The sequence below is a fragment of the Dermacentor silvarum genome, chromosome 1 (genome assembly GCF_013339745.2).
Source record: "Dermacentor silvarum isolate Dsil-2018 chromosome 1, BIME_Dsil_1.4, whole genome shotgun sequence".
NCBI classification, from domain to species: domain Eukaryota; kingdom Metazoa; phylum Arthropoda; class Arachnida; order Ixodida; family Ixodidae; genus Dermacentor; species Dermacentor silvarum.
Genome location: NC_051154.1, coordinates 116789974 through 116811894, shown reverse-complemented (window position 1 = coordinate 116811894; position 21921 = coordinate 116789974). Strand labels below are relative to the sequence as shown.

Sequence of the window (21921 nt, the reverse complement as noted above, 5' to 3'; positions counted from 1 at the left end):
AACAAAATGTATTAACCAGGGTGTACCACAGGGCTCAGTTTTAGGTCCTTTGCTTTTCGTTCTATATATTAATGATCTTCCGAATTCTCTTAGCTCCTCCAACTACGATCATTACGTTTTATACGCAGATGACACAACCATATCTTCATCTGATAAATGTATTACTGCTCTTACTTCAAAGTTAAATATTGCATTGAGTAAGATTATGAAATGGTGTAGTAACAATTACTTGGTTCTGAATCCTCTAAAAACTAAATATATGTTGTTTAAAAGTGCTCAGAGGTCCTTAACCTTTATTCCTGAACTAAAGCTTGGAATTAATCCAATTCCCGCTTGTACCGATGTTACTTTTCTTGGCATTCATCTTGACTCTAACCTTACATTTCGCTGTCATTTCCAACATCTCAAGCTGAAGACTGCGTTTGGTATCCGCGCATTAATGAAAGCTCGTCCTTTTTTCTCTCGTGAGGCTCTACTAGCGTTGTATTTTGCTTTCATTCATAGTCACATTAATTACGGTATTGTTTCATGGGGCAACACGTACGCTTGTCACTTATCATCAATTCAGCACATCCAAAATCAGTCAATGCGCATTATCACTTCTAGTACTATGCAATCCAATGCTGCAGCGTTACTTCGCTTGTACAGTATCTTGCCTGTTAATAATTTGTTCCAGTTTAACATAGTTGTCTTACTCCACAAGTTGCTTCATAATAACCTTACGTTTCCTTTCATTGCAGTTGACCTTTTGCAGAATAAAAATGCAACCAGATTTGCGGCTAATAACAATTTATTGTTACCCATGGTTCATACCAATTACGGCAAAAAAAACATCTGCATTCACAGCTATTTCTCTTTGGAATGAATTACCATCAACTATTAAATCATGCTCTTCTCTTGAAATCTTAAAAAAGTTACTTAAGTGTCATTTCCTGCGATGACTATACTACGATCCTGGCGGTGTATGTTAAAATTTTTCTCTCACATGTCACTTCTTAGGTTTCATCCATGTTGTTTTCATCCATCCTTGTTCTCGCGTTTCTTTCTTACCATGTTCGTATTTCGTGTTTGCTTGGTTGAATTGAATTGTCTAATAATGTATTTAATCTGTCGATGTTGTTTGATAATAGCGTTCATTTGCTGTGTATTGATATCACCACGTTGTATTCTTTACCAAGGGTCCCACTACAGTTCTTTCACTTTGGGACCCTTGTCTGTATATTATTAATGTTGTAACAACTTTTTTGGAACTAATAAAATCTGAATCTGAATCTATGTGTTTCGAAGCGTGCATCGGCGTAGCATAAAATTGCATTTCCGGAGCTTATATCTCTTTCACGCCCTGTCATTGCACTTCTATGCCGGGGCTGCTTCCGACACGCAGTCATGTGTGTGTCTGCTTCTGACTGCAGTTAGTAGCCGACAGACACATAATTTGCGCTGCCTGTTGCTTCGGTTGAAATATGTTTCTAGCATTGTTTTCTTACAGAGAATTAAGGATTGCTGAGTCGCCCATCTTCCCGCGCAAGAGAATAACATGTCGGATAGTACGAACGCATTGTTGGGCTATAGTTGGTTTGAAATGACTCATTGCTACGATTCATGAAATCGACTGGCCTCAGTGACCGATTGTAGGCGTGAAATGATGGATAACCGCACGTGTTCGCACTGCGAGTACTTTCTTCCCTCCCTCTCCTTTCTTTCTTTTCATCCCTTAAACCCCTTCCCCCCGTGTAGGGCAGCAAACCAGATGTGCGTCTGGTTGACCTCCCTACCTTTCTGTCCTTCTGTACCGCCTCCTTGTCATTACTCACAAACGGTGGCAGAGAACACGAAGGACAAGCAAGGGGAAAAGGGGACAATCACAAGAGGCTTGATGGCCAACTAGTCCATGCCGAATAAGTGGCTTAAAGAAGCAATTGTTCTTCAATTTACGTCTCCCTCACTTTTTCAAGCGAAAAAAAAAAAAAAACCCGAGCTCTAGGTAACCCTTCCATCTTTCGCATTGTTGCAGTGCATCGAGCACAGCTGATAATAGGTGGGTTGAATACGTGAACAATGCTTCCTCAAGCATTGAACAAAGCTCAAGGGGTCCCGAATTACTGTGCACGAGGACTTCTGTAACGCTACTAGGCTTTCGCGCAGCAAACTTACTGATTTCGGTAAGAAAAGCGGACAGAAATTTGCTGTAAAATACAATAAGCTCTACATAAACAATGTTATGTGTACTGTTTACTCACAGACAGGATTTGCGAAATCAAAACACAGAATACTCCGGCTGTAAGTGGTGGGCCTGGTGCCTGTTTTAATTCAGCCTAAGCTTCTAGCTCTGTCTAGGAACCCGCGGCCGATGAGGCGAAACGTAGCTGTGACTTTTCTTTTGACAAATATAATAAGTATCATAAAAAAAACGCGACGCCCTTTGCTCACTGATTCACACTTCCTGCGCTGATATCGCAGTCTTGACCGAAACGGGGCTATCTGCCAAGATTAACAGCTACGAGCTCTTTACTTGCGCAATGATTACAGAGTTTAAAGGCAGGACCGTTGTGATCGTTCTGGTGGCGGCATTTTGATAGCAGTGTGTCGCATTTTAGATTCTTACGAAATCCCCGTGCAATCGCCCATTGAGCTGATCTGTACTTGTATTCGCCTCAATCACAAAGATACGATTTTTTGTGTTTGTTATCAACTGCCAAACTCTTCTACTACTTTGTGCGATGACTTGCATGATTGCCTAAACAAAATTTGTGTCCGATTTCCAAATGCACCACTGTTACTTCTCGGTGATTTTAATTTTCCGGGAATTTTGTGGTCCAGCTCTTTTCGTGCATCTACTACAGGTTTTTCACAGTGTTCTACTTTTGCTGGTTTGTGTGCCACATTTAATCTTACCCAAATGGTTAACAAACCCATTCGTGTTACATCGTCATCAGCAAATATACTTGATCTAGTACTAACCAGGTCTCCGCAAGCGATCTTGTCTTTAGCGGTTTTACCAGCGTTAAGTGACCATTCAGTGATACATTTCAGTATGCCATCTGTTCACCCCATCCCTCCAAACAATATAAATTTATTCGTAACTACAACATAGCGGTCTTACACACCATTAACATTCAGCTAGAAACCTTTTCAGACGCCTATTTCCCAAGGTTCTGGGAAAGAACCGTTGAGAAAAACTGGTTATTATTTAAAAATGTGGTATCAGAACTTACAAATATATAACTCTTCGTAGAATACCCAGCGCCAAGAAAACGCCGTGGTTCAATGCATCTTTAAAACGGCTTTTAAATAAAGAAAAAAATGCGTGTTTTGCAGTTGCAAAGCCGCTCTTCATCCGCATAGGTGGTCTGCTAATCTTGCTATTTCCTCTGAGCATAAACAAGCCCTTCGATATGCCAAACACGAGTTCTTTCATATGACTTTACCAAATTTGTTATCTACTAAACTTCGCCAGTTCTGGAGTGTCGCAAGCATGCGCATAGTGGACGATATGCAGCTGAAATCCGACAGTGGTTCTTTTGTGCCAAACAAGAGTGATGTGACCTTCTAAACAACATTTTTTCTTTGTACTTTAATCATAACGTATTATCTACCGTTCCACCGTTTATTCCTCCGGTTTTTCCTCAAATGGAACGTACTATTGTTGACTGGATCGGGATACAAAATCTTATCCGTAATGCAAAAGTGTCGTCATCCGCTGGTGTTGATGGTATTAACTACAAATTTCTTAAAAGCACTGAAACATATTCTTCTATTATACTTTCCTCTACCTTCACTCAGTCATTACAGATGAACATGCTACCGGGTGACCGGAAGGTGGGCAAGCGGATTCCGGTGCACAAGTCGGGTCACGTCTTTTCGCCCCTAAACTACAGACCCATATCTATAACATCAATGCCTTGTAAACTTATAGAGCACGTAATTTATTGCCATCTAGTTACCTTTCTAGAGTCTAACCAGCTTTTTCTTCGTTTCAGCATGGTTTCCGAGAACATCACTCTTATGAAAGACAATCGATAGCATTTTATACTGACTTATTTGACTTATTAGCAGCTTTAGACTACTCACTAGATGTAGATTGCCTTTTTTAGACTTTGCCAATGCCTTTGACACGGTGTCCCATAAACTACTGCTCCTCAAACTTAACACGCTTAATATTGATGCCAATGAACATTATTAAATAGATAGAGTATTTTTTTACACAATCGCACGCAATATGTGACAGTTAATGAACGTAATTCCCATTATTGTCCAGTGGCGTCAGGACCTTGTCGGGGTTCCGTGGTCGGACCCCTTCTTTTCATTTACATCAACGATCTCCCCACTTCAGTTCTCTCTAATATAAGATTATTTGCTGATGACTGCGTACTTTACAGGAAAATTACTAACTTATCTGACGCCTACAAATTGCAATCTGATCTCAATAACATTTCTCGTTGGTGCGACACTTGGCAAATGAAACTGAACACTAATAAGTGTAAAGCAACGAGAATAACGTGGTCTGGTATTGATTCTAATCCCCGTTCTTATATTATTGATGGTTACCTTCAAACAACAGTGGCTTCGTACAAGTACCTCGGTATTCACATCACTAATGATCTTTCGTGGAACTTGCATGCCGAATACATTACTAACAACGCCAATCGCATGCTTGGTTTTCTTCGCCGGAACTTTTCCAAAGCCCCATTACCCTTAAAATTGCTACTATACAGGACCCTAGTCCGATCTAAGGTAGAATATGCTTCGTCTGTCTGGAATCCCCAACTAGATAACTAATCACGTCGCTAGAATCACTTCAAAATCGTTCTGCAGCCTTCATTCTTTCGAACTATTCGCGCTATTCCAGTGTTTCACAAATGAAAAAAAAAAAAAATCATAGATTTTCCTGACCTTTCTGCATGACGCCGCCAATCCCGACTTTGCGTATTTCACAAAATTTATTATTTCAATGAAAACTTGAAACAGCTCCTGTTCATCGCCCCTCATTTTGTATCATCGCGAGTTCACGATCACCTCAAAGTTGGGGTGCCGAATTGCCGTACTAAACGTTATTACGAATCCTTTGTTCGAAAAATCAGCATCGACTAGAAAGACTACCTCCGTCGCTTTTCTCGCAGCACCTGCATCCTTCAAAACTATAACTGAATAAAATGTATAACCAAGTGTATCTGCTGCTATATATATATATATATATATATATATAGTAAATCCTCGTTAACTCGAACTCTGATATCTCGAATTATTGGATAAGTCGAATTTGTTCCCTGGCACGGTGTCAACTCCATGGGATTTTTAACCCTTAAGTCGAAACGCCACTGCCCTGAACTCCGGATATCTCGAAACCTAGGGTGTGTTCCAATACTCGCCTTAGACGGCTAAATATACAGCTAAGCGGACGGCGGCCATCTTAAGTCTTGTTCCAATTCTCACGAAGATGTCAAAGTAGACAGCATCGCGAAGACAGCATCGAAGTCAAGAACGATACAGGCTACTTTCCTGTCTAAACAAGATGGCGACTGAGCAGCACTTAGAAACTCGACGGGAAGGTTGTCTGCTCACACAAAAACGCAGACACGCTTTTCTGTACCCTAAATGCAAGTCACATCATGTTTTTCATAGGTTCGCAGGCGAAAATACTTGAAATACAGAACTAATGTGTGCTTTTCTCAACTTTCTTTTTGTCGCCGCAAGGTGGCGTGACGTCGCAGAAGCGTCGCAGAAGCGTCGATCTGGAAAGGAGTAATGGTGCCAGCGCTAACATTCGCAAATGCCATTATATGCTTAAAATCGGATATATTGGCGGGTTTAGAAGTTAACCAAAGATCAGTAGGCCGGTTGGCTTTGGGAGCACACGGTAATACGACAAATGAGGCAGTGCATGGAGACATGGGTTGGGCCTCTTTTGAAGTCAGAGAAGCACAAAGCAAAATTAGTTTTGAAGAAAGGCTCAGGAACATGGATGAAAATAAATGGGCGGCTAAAGTGCACAAGTATCTCTACATGAAAAGCCTGGACACAGAATGGAGGAAGAGGTCAAGGAAGTTGGCAACCAAGTACAGGATAATCGAAACTGTAAATAGACAACCAGGGGTCATCAGAAAGAAAGTGAGAGAAATAGAGACCGTGAATTGGATGCAAAGAATGGAAACGAAAAGGACAATGGAGATTTACAAGAATGAGAAGAAAGAAATTAGAAGGGAAAATCTGTACGATAACACAAAGGGCAGTGCCTTGCTATTTGAGGCTCGAGCCGGTTGCCTAAGGACGAAAACATATCGGAACAAATATTCGGAACTAGATGAGACATGTGTATGCTGCAGTAAAGATCCAGAGACCACTCAGCACATCCTAATGGAATGCGACGGGATCCACCCAGCGAGAACCGTAGGTAACGTGCAACTCCCAGAAGCGCTTGGGTTTAAAGTAGAAGGAAACATAAACAGATCAGCCGTAGAGATCAGCAAGAGACGATTAGAGTACTGGTGGAAAAAAAGCAGGGAAAAGATCGATACGACCCGATCTCTTAAAATCATAGGCAGCGGTACAAGCTAAATTTTTGAAAAAGGTATACAAAAATGCGAGATAAAGAACATGTGTAGTATGCCTGATTGGATCGGGCAGGCTGGGTGACTATTTGTCGCCACCCCGTTTCGAAGGGGATGCCAATAAATCATCATCATCATCATCATCATCATCATCGTCTTCCAGACGGCTCGAAACGCGTTCCATTACTTGGCCTCGAAGCTGTGTTCGCTGTCTTCGTAGACGTCAAAGTAGACTGTCTACGATGATGGAAAGAATTGGAATACAGCCCTAGACTGCAAAAGTGCTGAAAAAAAAAGACAGTACCGAAACGTTTTTTTTTTACTTTTTTGCGCAGCTGTGGTGTCGCCAAAAAGTGAAACCAGGGCCGGTATTTTGTAGGGAAACCTTTTCCGATGCTAATGCCTTTTCGTGCTTTTCGCGCTTAGTCAGCGGTCAGAGCGACAGTCCGCTCACGTTATCAACGGGATCAGCCAGCTGTGAGTGGTGGATGATAAGACTAGCATAGAATAGAGCATAACGCATCGCTACAATATACCGCCCCAGGCCTGCAATTTTGTCCAAATGCCTTTTGCTTGATTCTACTTCTCTTGATTCTACTTATTATCTTGAGGCCATTGTTCACCTGACTGCAAATGGCGAAAACGATTTTGAAAGCCGGAAATACGTCGTAGCTCTGTGGAGGTTATCCTCGGTCGAAAACTCCAGGGAACCGAGCACGTTCGCGAAAATTTTAGCGTGACTCGGTTTCGAACACGGTGTCAACATGCATCTGCGTTTGCGCTTACCTGTCCGCGAGGTCCACCGTTGCCTATATACGACCGTCGTGTCGGTTGCTGGGTCGCACGTAATATCGAAGAAATGATCTACTAAAAGTACAGCTCCTGGTACATTAAGCTTTTGTGGGGAAGTCAGCGGTTACCGGCGCCATATTGGAAAGGCGTCATGTTGGCTTTAGGCGGTGGTTATGCTTATGTTTTCGTGAATTCGGCTTTCTCGAAACTCTGCTTATCGCGAAATTTATTCCAATTTTTACTACTTTGAGTTAATAGGGTATTACTGCATATATATATATATATATATATATATATATATATATATATATATATATATATATACACGACTACGGCGGTGGGCACAGAAGTGTTGATTTAATGTGCGGCCGCTTCCGTAGTGTCGCCTAACTGCGTCAGTTTGTACGCTTGACAAATTTGCACGGCGTTTACTTTTCAGAAGTAGCAGAAACGTACCGTACCGTATACCTTGAAGTTAAATTTATCCAGTTTGGCCGCAACTGTCTAGTAGTATATCGTTTCCTTGCCTTCTCACGTCGTCTTTTCCCTCCCCTGCCCTCCCCTCATGTATGCGAGCTGCGAGCCAAAAGTGACAAGGTGTTATTCACTCGTTTCGTGACTGCGTCGGTTTTCCCCACTCTCTGCCTCCTCTCCCTACCTCCTCTCTAGAATTTCAACTTCCTCCCCTCTGGAATGTGGTACGTTAGTACAAAGTTAAGTGCTAGAGTTTCTTCAATGCTTTTCGAGGTGTCACGGATAATTACAGCCGTTGAGAGGGTATTGTCGCGATGCCTAGGGAGATCTAACGGGCACTGTGGCAACGCGACCGAAAGGTCCAAGCTAGTTTCTCATGTTTCCTTCCCACATGCACGCTCGGAACCCACGCGCAGCGCAAATGCGAAGGAAAGTGCAAGGAAAGCGTTGCTTTAAAAAAATTGGGAGGACGCTTAAGCTTCACCTTTAAGAGTGGAACGCGATAGCATTCAAAGATCCCTGACTGCCTCTCACGCTTCCCGACAACTGCAGCTTAAGCAACCGTAATGGTTACCAGGAAACACGGGCGGCGAACGCTATGCAGGAAGGCGAGCTTTCTGGTAGAAGAAACACGGCCTCTTGCGTGGACCGATCCCGGAGATATTGCACAGTCGTGCCAAAAAAATTGCATAATTTTCAGGTTTCCGTTTTTGTTTCGTACTTGTAATGTTTCAGTCTGAAAAGATTTACCATAAAAGACATGCGCTGTGGGTGTTTTGTTTCATGACATTTGTTTGTGGATTGCCATTCTCAAAATTCCGAGGAATAGCTTTTGCCAATAATGCAAGACAAGGTATGAGCAACATTAATGATATAATGGTGTGGCATACCTAAATATATTTGGAGGGCCTGCGTGGTTGGGGATGATTTTCTCGGCCGCGGGCGCCAATGCCGACGCCGACGCCGGATTTTCTGCGACACGAGGCCCTTATATACGCTATCGCATTAATATGCACAACATACCTCATTAACTCAAACAGGCTAGGGGACTATATCTCACCGCCCTGTTTCAAGGGGGATGCCGATAAATAATAATAATCACCATCATCATCATCGAAGCGCGAAAGCGGAGTCCCGCTGCATGACACGCCTCATACATAACTGGTTTCGACGGCGGCAGTACGTTGTCTCGCCGTATTGATTCAATGCTAAATGCATTACCGCCGACAGTCATCGAGAGATGGGTCTCCCGGATTTTTCATTTCTTCCGAAGCTATTTTTATACGAGCAAAGTGAAATCCAAAGTAATCTTACACCATTGGGCATGCCATGCATCCAGGTCGAGTATTCTGTATTTGTTATGACGAACGCAAAAGCGAAATACCCACATATCTTTAGCAGGGTCATCTTTTTTGTTTCACCTCTATATACTGGCATTTAGCGGGCACTTTCTACCGGACACCTCTCTGAAATCCTGTTATCGGGCTTTCTGAACAGTGTGCGAACAGTTTCTCGACAGTGTACGAAAAAACAAGACGCACATTTTCCGTCACCGTGGACTCCCGCCGGGTGGAACTAACTATATATGCGACGTCGTTCTCAATTGGCCTGCGTCGTAGGTCAAGCGTGCTGTAGCTAAACGGGATCGTAGTTGAAAACTAGAAATTACTGTTTTCAAGTGCACCTAAACCTTGCTGGAAGGTTTCCGCATCTTCAGAAGTGTTGAATGCGGTGAATTGCGTCTTTATAATTACCACGGGAGAGGTAATCACCTAGAGTTATCCACATAAATAACCAGTAGGAGAAATACCGTATATTGGCCAAGTCCAGCTTATTCTAAGTGGCAAATTTAGCGGTTTTGTAGTTTTCTAGTCTCGCTTAAAATTAACATTTAGTGCTGCAAGACTATGGGCGCATTCCATTCCAACTAAATTCCGGAATCTCGGGCTCTCATTCCATGTCTATTCCATCTGCCCGAGTGGTGCTGTCATTTGATTCCCATTCCATTCAGGGTGTTTAAAAATGCGGAAGGATTCCAGAATCATTTCAACTCCAGAGTTGTCATTCCGCAACTCTGGTTGGTACATCATTAAGAAGTTTAATGATGTAAACGGGACGGAAAGAAATACATGAACAACACGAGCGCTAACTTATACCACTGAAATGACAAGAGAAACCTCCAACTCCCGGCGTATCGGCGCGCGTGCGCGAAAACCAACCACAATCACTAAAATTGTGATGATAGATTCTGGTAAAACACGAGCTTAAAATGACATAAAAACAACAACGCACAAGGTGATGCAAACATACAAAGAACCACGAATATGGCAGGAGGATCACTTATTCTTGCAAGCGCCAGAAAAAGTCCCACCTGCGCCTCAGCAAAAACAATTATTTTTCAGTTAACCGCGCAGATGACCTACTAACAATTGTGCTCAGCCCCGTCTAATCATCTCCGCCGCCTCAAGGATCTCACGTTGCATCCTTTCTTTTGGTGCGTAGGGCGGAGTGCTTCCTCGTATAACTTCACTTGTAGGTTAGCGCTCGTATTGTCCGTGTCCTTCTTTCCGTCCCACGTGTTTCGCGCTAGTTTAACGTTTTTCATAATTTCTTCCTCTTTCCCCGGGGCAGGGTAGCCAACCGGGCTCCGACCTGGGGTGCTATGCAGGAAGGCCCGAGTTTGGCACTCTTCGGCATCTCCGCCAGCTCTGGCGACGCCCTCAGATGAATTAGCGAATGGTATCAAGACATAAAATACAGCCCTCGTCACGCCCCCAGTTTCATTGTCTTATCTAGATTCACTCTTAAGTTATCATCATTTGTGCGTCACTTCATAGCAAGCCGAAAAAGGCGGAATAACGTTGTCAAACCGTCGGTGCCTTCTTTAATTTGTTTATCGTTCTGCGCAGTACATTACCTGCGCAAGTAAGTTATAGAAAAAAATGCATTTTCATTCATTTTCATTACGCAGTTTTAGGTAGTTTATGAGCTTTTCAAAATGCGTAACATGTTCGCTGAATCTGCTTTAAATGTTTTGCAATTTATTAGAGAGAGAGAGAGAAACGTGGTGGGAAAGGCAGGGAGGTTAACCCGAAAAGATTCTGGTTTGCTACCCTGCACTGGGGAAAGGGGAAATGGAAATGAAAGGCGGAAAGAATAGCGAAGAGAAAAAGCAGTCACGAAAAAAAATAACACAATGAATAAACAAAATAGAGGAGGTCGGAAACGTCTGTGAGAACTATAGTCGGTCAGAAAGTCCACTCGATCGCAAAAACTTCAAGAGTGCCTTGACTGACTTGTGTGATGACTGTATAGGCCGGCGTTCCAGGGCTGTCTGCTCCGAAAGCGGCCGGTCGTCAAGACGCGGCAGCGCGGTCGCGAGTGACTGCCTATGTGCGCTGTATTGGGGACAATGACAAAGTACATGCTCGATGGTTTCCTCGTCGCCGCAGTGGTCACACGCAGCGCTATCCTCCCATTCGATGCGGAAAGCAAACGACTTTGTAAATGCGATACCAAGCCACAATCGGCAAAGTACCGTTGTTTCGGGTCGGGATAGTCCAGGTGGAGGTCTAAGTCGAAGACAGGGGTCCAGTCGATGTAGACGTGCGTGCTGCAAACTAGGTGTGTGCCACAATGATTGTGTGGCATCGTTTGCAAGCTCTTGAAGTTTCGCTGCTGCATCTGTTCTTGGCAGCGGGATTGGTTCCTGCGCGCCATCTTCATGAGCAGATCGAGTAGCTTCATCAGCATATTTATTGCCCATTACGCCACAGTGGCTAAGGAGCCACTGAAAGGTGACGTCGTGTCCTTGCTCGACGAGGCGATGAAGGAGCTCTCGGATTTCGAGGACTAATTCTTCGTAGGGTCCATGGCGTAAGGCGGAAAGCAAGCAATGTAGAGCTGCCTTGGAGTCACTGAAAACACTCCATTTGTTAGGTGGTTCCTCACGAATTATGTGAAGTGCGCTACGAAGAGCAGCAAGCTCCGTGGCTGTCGATGTCGTCCGGTGTGATGTCTTGAACTTCAAGGTGGAGGCTTTCGCAGGAAAAAAACACTGATCCTGCAGAACCGTCCATGGTGGTTGAACCATCAGTCTATAGATGGGTATGATCACTGTATTTTTCGTACAGCAAGATCAGCGAAAGTTGCTTGAGAGCTGGTGATGAGAGTTCGGCCTTCGTTCGAATTCCTGGCACTTCCAGTCGAACTTGTGGCTGAGCCAAGCACCAAGGAGGAAACAAAACTCTCGTCGAAGCTGTGTAAGCTGATGGAAGGTATATACGATAAGGCAGTATCGTCTGACAAAAAGAGGCGCGTGGCCTGTCTTCTATCAGTGAGGCTAGATAGTGGCATGGGGCGCGAGCAAGGTGCCTGACTTGTGCTCTGAGTACTTGCATAATAATGTGAATCTTGGCTGGGTAGTCATGTGCAATTGCAATGGTTTCCGATGTTGATGTACATCGTGGCAACCCTAGACAGACCCTAAGTTCCTGTGCCTGAGCGCTTTCGATTGTACGGATGTTAGTTCTACAGGTATTGGTCAGCACTGTCAAGCTGTACCTCAGATACCCGAGAAACAGCGTGCTGTAGAGTTGCATGATCGCGTGTACTGAAGTACCCAAGGATTTTCCTCCAAGAAACTTGAAGAGATGAGAGATGGCTGTCAGGCGCTTCTTTAGGTAGGTGACATGGCGACTCCAACAGAGGTCACGAGCGATGATTCCCCCTAAGAACCTGTGCGTCCTGACGTAAGAGATATTTTGTCCATCGATGGATATGGTGTATGGTGTCATTCGTTTCCGGCTAAATGCAACCAATGCGCATTTTGTACCGCGAGGGAACAGTGGATAGACCGATAATGGTGGATAGAGAGGTGTGGCAAGCGGCTTGCTCCGAATGTTTTGATAGCTAGCGGGGCAGTCACGGTATCGTGATATTGTGATATTGCGTTGATAACAATAATCGTCGCTCTCATGTAACATTGTCTAGGGGCGGAATCTTATAACGGTTCCGAATGCGAACCGGTTCGCTTCGCCGCTTACGTCACTAAATAGGCCACTCCCAAGCCGGAGGTGGAAGACGGGGAGGACGCGACCAATAAACGAGAGGGTGCAGCCTCTAAAGTGTACGTCATCATGTGACGAGTTAATAATCGAGGAATTGCGGAAATTTTCTTCTTGCTCAGATAATATTGTTACGGGATAACGTTCAGGAAGAAAGTATTACTATATACAAGGTTAGGACAAGCAGCGGCGAGGGATGCAAGGCTGTCGCGCGCCTCTGGCTACTTCGTCGATGTCGTCTTCGTCCAACCGACAGTAGCAGCCCCTTCACTGTCTCGTGGCACGACCCCCCCCCCCCCCCCCGCCCCCTGGGCGAGAGCGCCGACCCGGTGCTTGCTACGACGGACCAGAGAGGCCAGTTACGCACGGCTTAAGTCTCGCAACGTGCACGATAGCAGAGGGCGGTGGCGTAGACAGCGCTGGCGCGGTGACTGCCTCGATCTCATATCTAACGTCGGTGACTTGACGTAGCACCCTGTAAGGACCATCGTAGCGGGACAATAGCTTTTCGGAGAGACCGATGCGGCGCGACGGAGACCACAGCAGCACGAGGGCACCTATGGCCACTGTCATGCAGGGCTTTTTGGGAAGCCTGAGACACTGTGCATGAGCCGTTCACGAGCGATCTCGCGAGCTGTGTCGGCGCGCGCTATGGCGTCTCGAACATACGTGGTGGGTGAGCTGACGGGAAGTAAAGTATCGAGAGGCAGAGAAGGTTCGCGTCCATACAGGAGATAAAACGGGGAGTAGCCAGTGGTGTCCTGTCATGACGAGTTGTAGGCGAAAGTAACGTACGGCAAAGTAGCGTCCCAATCGCGGTGATCGGTGGAGACGTACATTGAAAGCATATCGGTCAGAGTTCGGTTCAGGCGCTCTGTGAGTCCATTCTTTTGCGGGTGATAAGCAGTTGTGAGATTGTGGTGGGTAGAGCAGGAACGAAGAATATCATCGATGACGCGAGACAAAAAGTATCGGCCTTGATCGGTCAGAAGCTGTCGAGGAGCACCATGATGCAGGATGATGTCATGAAGGAGAAAGTCGGCGAAATCCGTAGCGCAGCTGATTGGGAGGGCACGGGTAATGGCGTATCGCGTCGCGTAGTCGGTCGCGACGGCGACCCACTTGTTGCCTGATGTCGAGGTTGGAAAGAGGCCAAGAAGGTTGAGTGCAACACGGAAGATCGGTTCGGCGGGAATGTCTATAGGATGAAGTAGGCCGGAAGGTAACATAGCTGGCCTCTTGCGGCGCTGGCATTTGTCGCAGCTAGCGACATATCGTTGGACGGAGCGATAGAGACCAGGCCAGAAGAAATGGCGCCTGACGCGATCATAAGTGCAGGTGACACCAAGGTGACCAGCAGTGGGCTCATCGTGAAGTTGGCGAAGGACAGCTGACTGCAGATGGGCAGGCACGACAAGGAGGCGTTCAGGGCCCTCAGGATGCATATTATGGCGGTATAAGGTGCCGTCCTGAAGGAAGAACAAGTGTAGTGAAGGGTCGGGTGTGGCGGAGTTGAGACGGTCGATGATAGACAGTAAAGCCGAGTCGCGGCGTTGTTCGTCCCGTATATTAACGAGGTCCGAGATAGACAAGACGCAGGCGTCGGTGTCTTGCTCGGTGACGTCAGGGGAATCCACGGGATTCCGTGATAGACAGTCGGCATCTTGATGAAGCTGACCTGACTTGTGCACTACGGAAAACGAGTATTCTTGGAGGCGCAGAGCCCAACGACCAAGGCGGCCTGTAGGGTCTTTGAGCGAAAAAAGCCAATAGAGGGCACGATGATCAGTTACGACAGTAAAGGTGCGGCCAAACAGGTAGGGACGAAATTTGGCGACAGCCCACACAAGAGCAAGGTACTCTCGTTCCATGATGGAGTAATTTTTCTCCCGTGCGGACAGGAGGCGGCTAGCATACACAGTCGTGGCCGCTCTGACGCTGAACGAGGACGGCACCGATTCCATGGCCGCTGGTATCTGTGCGAAGTTCCGTTGCTGTCGGATCAAAATTCGATAAAATAGGGGAAGTCGTGAGGGCATCTATAAGGGCCGAAAAGGCAGCAGCTTGGGGTCAGCCCCATGTAAAAGCAACACCTTTTTTTGAGGAGCGCAGTAAGGGGACGTGCAATGTCGGCGAAATTACGAATAAAACGTCGGAAATAGGAGCACAATCCTATGAAACTGCGTACGTCTTTAGCAGAACAAGGTACAGGAAAACGCTTCACGGCGCGAACTTTGTCAGGATCGTACTGGACACCTGTCGCGTTGACGAGATGGCCAAGTACGGTTATTTCACGGCGTCCGAAACGGCATTTGGAGGCGTTGAGTTGGAGACCGGCATTGCAGAATACCTGGAGAATGGCGGAGAGGTGCTGAGGATGGATGTCAAATGTTGGTGAAAAAACAATGACATCGTCAAGGTAGCACGTACAAGCAGGTTGACCATTTCAAGCCACGAAGAAGCGAATCCATCATGCGCTCGAATGTGGCCGGCGCATTGCAAAGACCGAAAGGCATCACTTTAAAGTGATAGAGGCCATCGGGAGTTACGAATGCGGTTTTTTCGCGGTCCAGTGGGTCAACAGCAATCTGCCAATGACCTGAGCGAAGGTCAATAGACGAGAAATATTGGGCGCCGTGAAGACAGTCGAGTGCGTCGTCGATACGGGGCAAGGGATAAACGTCCTTTTTCGTGATCTTGTTGAGGTGTCGATAATCAACACAAAATCGCCAGGTGTTGTCCTTTTTCTTGACCAGCACAACAGGAGCGGCTCAAGGACTCGAGGACGGTTCGCTGATGTTCTTGGCCAGCATTTTGTCGGGTTCTTTTTTAATTATGGCGCGTTCCGCATGCGGAAACACGAAAAGGGCGCCGGTGAACCGGTTGAGCATCACCGGTGTGGATGGAGTACTGAACAACTGTTGTCTGGCCTAAAGGGCGATTTTCAAGATCAAAGATATCGGAATACGACAGCAAGACCAGACGAAGATCTTCTGCTTGTGTAAGGTCGGCTGATATTTTTTTTTCGAAATTGGCACATAGCGACGAGGTGGCTGTGAGAGAGCCGGAAACAGTTCGAGGGCCGTCGACGGCTAACTCAGAAATCGCGCATTCCTGCAACGACGACATGGTGGCAAGCGCGATACCAGCAGGTAGCACGTGGGTAGAAACGCCAAAGTTCAAAAGAGGCAGGCAGGTTTGGTTCTCGTGTACGGTAACCACAGTGTGCAGGAGGACGACAGAGTGCATCAGGACCACGTCGAGAATCGGGGAAACAGCGTATTCACCATCGCTCACAGAAGGAGAGGGACTTAATGGGACGCACGTGGAGGCTTGCGGTGGCAGGTGGAGGAACTCGACAGAACATAAGCGGCTGGGAGTGTCCGATAGTACGTGGGCGTCAAAAGGGATTTCCAGTTGAAGAACACCTGTGGAGCAGTCGATAAGGGCTGAGTGCGTCGAGAGAAAGTCTAGGCCGAGGATCACGTCATGGGGACACTGCGCAAGCACGGCAACAACGCAAACAAACCAATGGCCTGATGGCCAGCAATGCACACTCGGGCAGTGCACATTCCAAGAACGGCAAACAAGCTGCCATCAGCGACCCGTACTGTGCTCTGAATTGCGGGCGCAATCACTTTGCGGATCTGAGTACGGAGAGCAGCACTCATTATTGAAATCTGCGCTCCGGTGTCTATGAGGGCCGTAACGATGACGTCGTCCATTTGAATGTCTAGAAGGTTTCAGCGCATAGGTACAGTCAACAGAGAATTTGTATATCGGGTCACTGATGCAGCGTCACCTCCGGGAGCTGCACGTCTTAGTTTTCCGGAGCGTAGGTGCCATGGCGTGCAGGGGACGATGACCGGTAAGGTCGTGGCGACCGAGATCGACGGCCTTGTGGGGACTGGTGAGCGGCTAAACCTGGAGTGTGGAACGGCGGCCATCGGAAGCATCGGAAGCATGTGGATCAGAGCGAGGGGGAAAACCGCCGAATGTTGCCCCCAGGATGACTCCAAGATCCAGTGCTCCAGTTTGAAGGCGACGACCAGCTACTGCGGCAGTGACGGGCAATGTGTCCAAAGCGAGAGGAGTTGAAACATATGGGTCTGTCGTCTGCCGTCCTCCAGTCAGCTGAGTTTCTGTAGCGCGAAGGGTAGACCTGGTTCTGGGTGCCATTTGCAGGTGTACGTTCGGATGTATGGATGGAACAGACGGCCGATGATAATCCCATGTTCGCGAACTCTTGGCGGACGACTGCTTGTATGAGCGACACGGTGGGCAGGTTGGCTGACTGAACGTCTGCAAGAACGGCCGTAGGAGCTAGTGCTTCGAGTTCGCGGCGGACAATGCGCGTTACATCTTCTGACGCTGTAGCCTGTACAGGCGTCGGTGGGTCTTCGCATGATGATGTGGCGGCGGTGTTAGGTAGCCGAAGGAACTGGCGGGTGATGCGGCGACTCTTCGCTTGTTCAAAGCGCTGGCATTCCTTAACTATGGCGTCGACCGTCGTACAGTCCTTACATACAAGTAGATTAAACGCGTCGTCGGCTATTCCTTTCAAAATATGCGATATCTTGTCATCTTCGGCCATTTTTGCGTCAACTTTTCGATAAAGGCCCAGTACGTCCTGTATGTACGAAATGTACGATTCAGTGGTCGTCTGGACACGACATCCCAACTCCTTTTTAGCGGCCTATGTCGGCCAAATTATCTGCCGAACAACTCACGCAGCTTCGCCTTGCAAGCGTCCCAACTTGTAAGATCTTCTTCATGCGTCCGATACCACACGCGTGCCGTTCCTTTCAGATAGTATATCACATTGGCTAACATAACCGTAGGGTCCCACCTGTTGTGTTTGCTGACGCGTTCGTACATGTCGATCCAGTCTTCAACATCCACGCCATCTGTGCCAGAAAAGGTTCCCGGGTCTTGTGGGTGCAAAATAATCACAGGAGCCGGTGGCTGCTGCACCGTCGGCACTTCGCTGGTCATCGCGGAACAACCAAGACGGCGACCGCTTCGAAGTTCCGTGCTTGGTTGACGGAGCCAGCACCTTGGCAGGTTTACCCCCCACCTCTACCAAAATATATGTTACGGGGATAACGTTTATTTAGAAAGTATTACTATATACAAGGTTTGGACAAGCAGCGGCGACGGATGCAAGGTTGTCGCGCGCCTCTGGCTACTTCGTCGCCGTCACCTTTGTCCAACCGACAGTAGCAGCCCATTCACTGTCTTGTGTCAATATGAACTATTATTTAAATATTGTCCTGAAAGTTTTCAAGTATGGCCGGGCGTTGACATATTCATTTATTGTACATTAGGCGATATAATATTACCATTTGTTTAACTGTTCGTCGCCAGGTGGTAATCCACGCGTTAAAAATTGTAACCACTCGAATAAAAAAAATAGCCCCATCACCATCAGTTGTGCTGAAATTTTGAAAGTTGGTTGTTTATCCGATGATGTCGTCGCACAGCCATCGGACGGTTCCCTTTGACAGACGATAATGACGCCGAAACGCCTCATCTATCAGCTCTGAATGCGCTTCTAGCACCTCCAGTCGTTGACGGCTCCGGGAGAGCAACCAGAGGCCAAGAATGAGGGGCGCCGCGATGTTTTCATGTGTATGTAGTCGTACCTTAGAGATAACCAACGCGCGCGCGCCCGCGACCAAGGTCGCAAGCAAACAGACAAGCCACAGCAACGGAACCTAAAGCGGACTACCTCTTCGCCGGTTCCACTCATGGCCGACGACGGGTTCGCTTTGAAAATGATTGACAGATGCGTGCCGTATTCGAAATTTGCGGCACCGCCCCCCTGTCTCTGACGGCCGCTGACGCAATCACAATTCTGACCAATCACGTGAGGGCAAGCGAACGGTTCGCATTCGGAACCGTTATAAGATTCCACCCCAGTATTCTGGGTGTGACACAAAGAGGCGGCGTGCGCAGGGTTCCGCTCATGTGGACATACGTGGCTTTATCTCGACATTTTATTGTCTGCTGCTTCAGTCCGCTCCGCGCTATCTTTGTTCACTGGCTGCCCGTCGAGCAAACTCGGGAGAACGAGAAATTCGGGGCATCCTGCCATAGCAACCCTAGTTAACCTTCATGTCATTCATTTATCCTTTTCCCTCTCTCTCGGTCTTTTCCCATTACCCATTCTCAAGCAGACCATGAACAACTTCTTTAAGTACGTGCTTCGGATATGGGTCCGTATTTACAAAACACTTCTCACCCGTGAGTGCCGCCCACGACTGCACATCGCCGCGGTGAACGTCTGGCTATCACAAGGCTCCTTTTCATGAGTGGTGGACACTTGAGCGCTGACTAATAAGGAAGTGCTTTAGAAGTTTTATAAATACGGGCCCTGATCTGTAGTGGTAGATGAGCGAATATGTGGGAACTCTTTAATATGCCTTCGTCCACACTAAGCACGATTTGTGAACGGAAGCCCGAAAAACACGGCCTCATTTGCCGAACTTTCTTTATTTGCTGAACTGTGTATTAAAAGCATAGTTGCCGCGTCAGAGCACAGTGAAAAAAAAATATTCGATAGCACTGAACACTGCATGTCACTAACACAACCCCATTTAGATCATAAGTAATCTCGGATGTGCACTTGCCGCGGCGTACGCCGCGATAAATATACAGCTCAAGCACACGATGACTGACATTGAGAATTGGATTTTATTAAAATACTTGTTCAGTAAACTACATGTTTGTACCACATAATCACGTGATCGGAGTCTTTTACCACGTGCATTCCGATTCCTGCAAGAAACAATAGAAATGGAAAAAAAAGTCAGTTTCAGCCCACACACAAACTATGTAAGTTGCGTTCCACAAACAATTAAATGCACTGGAAGCCTAGTATAATAGTTCAGCCTAAGAGATACGGGCGGGGAAAGGAGGGGGTGGGGGGGACGGCTGTTTCGCAGCAGTTGTGCTTTCTTTGTAAGCACGGGATGCCAACGCTTAAAAACTTCTGAAAACCCTGAAAGGTACCAATATTCCCGCAGAATTCTAAAGCCATTTTTCTTAATTACGATAGAGTTCAGCGAGCAAAACCGCCGGAAATTTGTCTGTTTTCATGGCCCGACGGCGCATGCGCGCTGCCCTGGCGGATTAGTCGCAAAGCGTTTTGCAAGGGTCGCGCGCGCGGCCACGCGGCCCCATTTCGGGGAAAGTCCACCGAAAAAAAAAAGAAAGAAAGCTCTCGGACGCGCGCTACTGCAAACACTCGTGCCGTGTACTGCGTTGAATCTCCACTGGTCGCTCGACGTCGGTGCGGTACCGAAACGTGCGTAGCGTAAGACTGCAACTCCACTTTAAAACAGAAAGCGGCGAATGCTTCGTCCGGACTCCGTATACAGGGTGTTTCATTTTAGCTGCACCAAATTTTAAAAAAATTGCCTGTGGCAGATAGCACAATTATAATCCTTGATATAAACTACTCGGTGAGGCGGCGATTACTTCCACGAGAAATCAAAACACCTGATCGAACAATTAACATAATTGCGCTAACAAACGTTTTAATGATTTATCTTACGGCACATCTTTCAATCTACGAATTATAGCCGCTGAGTTCGCAAGGCGTATCCACTTGGAACGAATTCTCAGGACTGAACCACTTTCGAGATATTCATTTTCAACGTGTACGACGAAATGCAACGGCGTTCCAGTTAACGTTTTGAAGAAAACGCTGTTTTATGCATTGAAGAACAAAAGTTAACTGGAACGCCCATGCATTTCGTCGGACACTTCGAGAATTATCTCCAAACTGGTTCAGTCCTGAGAATTCCTTCCAAGTGGATACGCCTTGCCAACTCAGCGGCTATAATTTGTAGATTGAAAGACGTGCCGTAAAATAATTAATTACAAAGTTAACTAGCGTAATTATGCTAATTATTCAATTAGGCGTTTTGATTTCTCGTGGAAGTAATGGGCGCCTCATCGAGTAGTTTATATCAATGATTATAATTGTGCTATCTGCCACAGGCAATTTTGAAAAATTTGGTTCAACTAAAATGAAACACCCTGTATATAGTTGCCGTCTTGCATTGATGGCTATAATAGCAAATTTATTGATAAACCCCTGCGTTACACTTGGACGGCACTTAAAAACAACACGTTGCTGACGAAGACTTCTTGCAGAGTCGGTCCTCGCTTGCTGGTAGTGGCAGCGTGTGCCCGACTTCACGTACTCGTTTAAGGCACCGTAACACTGGGTTCATACGAGACCGACAGGACGCTCACGCCAACGCTCACGCTCACGCCATTCAGCACAGTGTGTCGCTGAGACCATTTCATCATATACCAGGTCTACAAGACGCAACCGACGAGCGCGAGTTGTCGTACTGCGAAGGGCTTTCTTGCCGACGGCACCGATAAAATCAGCGTGCCGACCATCGTACGACCGAACCTCGCGCGATCGCCCGTGCAACCGATAACGCGATAGCCGCAACGCCTTCGTTTGTATATAATCAATTGCACTCAAAGTGAGTCAAAACATGCCTATGAAGTTGAAATGCACAGGCTTCAACCCTCTCAAGCCGTGCACGTGAAGTTTGAGCCAATGTTGATCCTGTTCAGCGAAGGTTAGGCCTGGCGCCGTCGAGTTCGTGCACCCGCTACTAGCGGACCTGAACTTCATGAAAAGTAAGTGAGTTAGGACGAAGGAAACTGCTTTTATAGTTCAGTTCTGGCCTTAGGGATTTGAAATAAACTACTATTCGCTTCGGACGACGCGTACACAATAAGCGGCAAGCGGCGACACAGCGCTGTATACCAACATCCGTACGTCTCCGTTTCCTAGGCTGTCGGTCGTATTCGCAACCTAGATGGGTGGGTCTGTACGTGTTGTCACGCTGGCACATTTCTTAATTCCTGAGATGTACTGTTTATCTCTGCGTCAAACGCGAAACAAGACACGGTACATTCGGTACAGCAGCATAAACAGCCGTCTCGCTCAGTTGTATACCAAAGGTGTCAGCGATGGCATCCGCGCTTTTGCGGGAGAACAGCACGGCCTA

General features: G+C 46.8%; 1 protein-coding gene across 6 annotated transcripts in view; it reads right to left on the bottom strand.

Moving 5' to 3' along the window:
- The window catches only part of LOC119435519 (cobalamin binding intrinsic factor-like), a 303054-nt gene that overhangs the window by 169573 nt on the left and 111560 nt on the right, over positions 1–21921 (bottom strand). The window contains exon 8 of one of the 6 annotated variants that reach the window (XM_037702352.2): positions 19558–19660. The exons of the other annotated variants lie outside the window; for them this stretch is intronic. Within the exon in view, the coding sequence (XP_037558280.1) occupies positions 19593–19660 (68 nt within the window). The 3' untranslated portion in view covers positions 19558–19592. Of the gene's footprint in view, positions 1–19557; positions 19661–21921 lie in introns of those variants that run through there. 6 annotated transcript variants of the gene reach the window in all.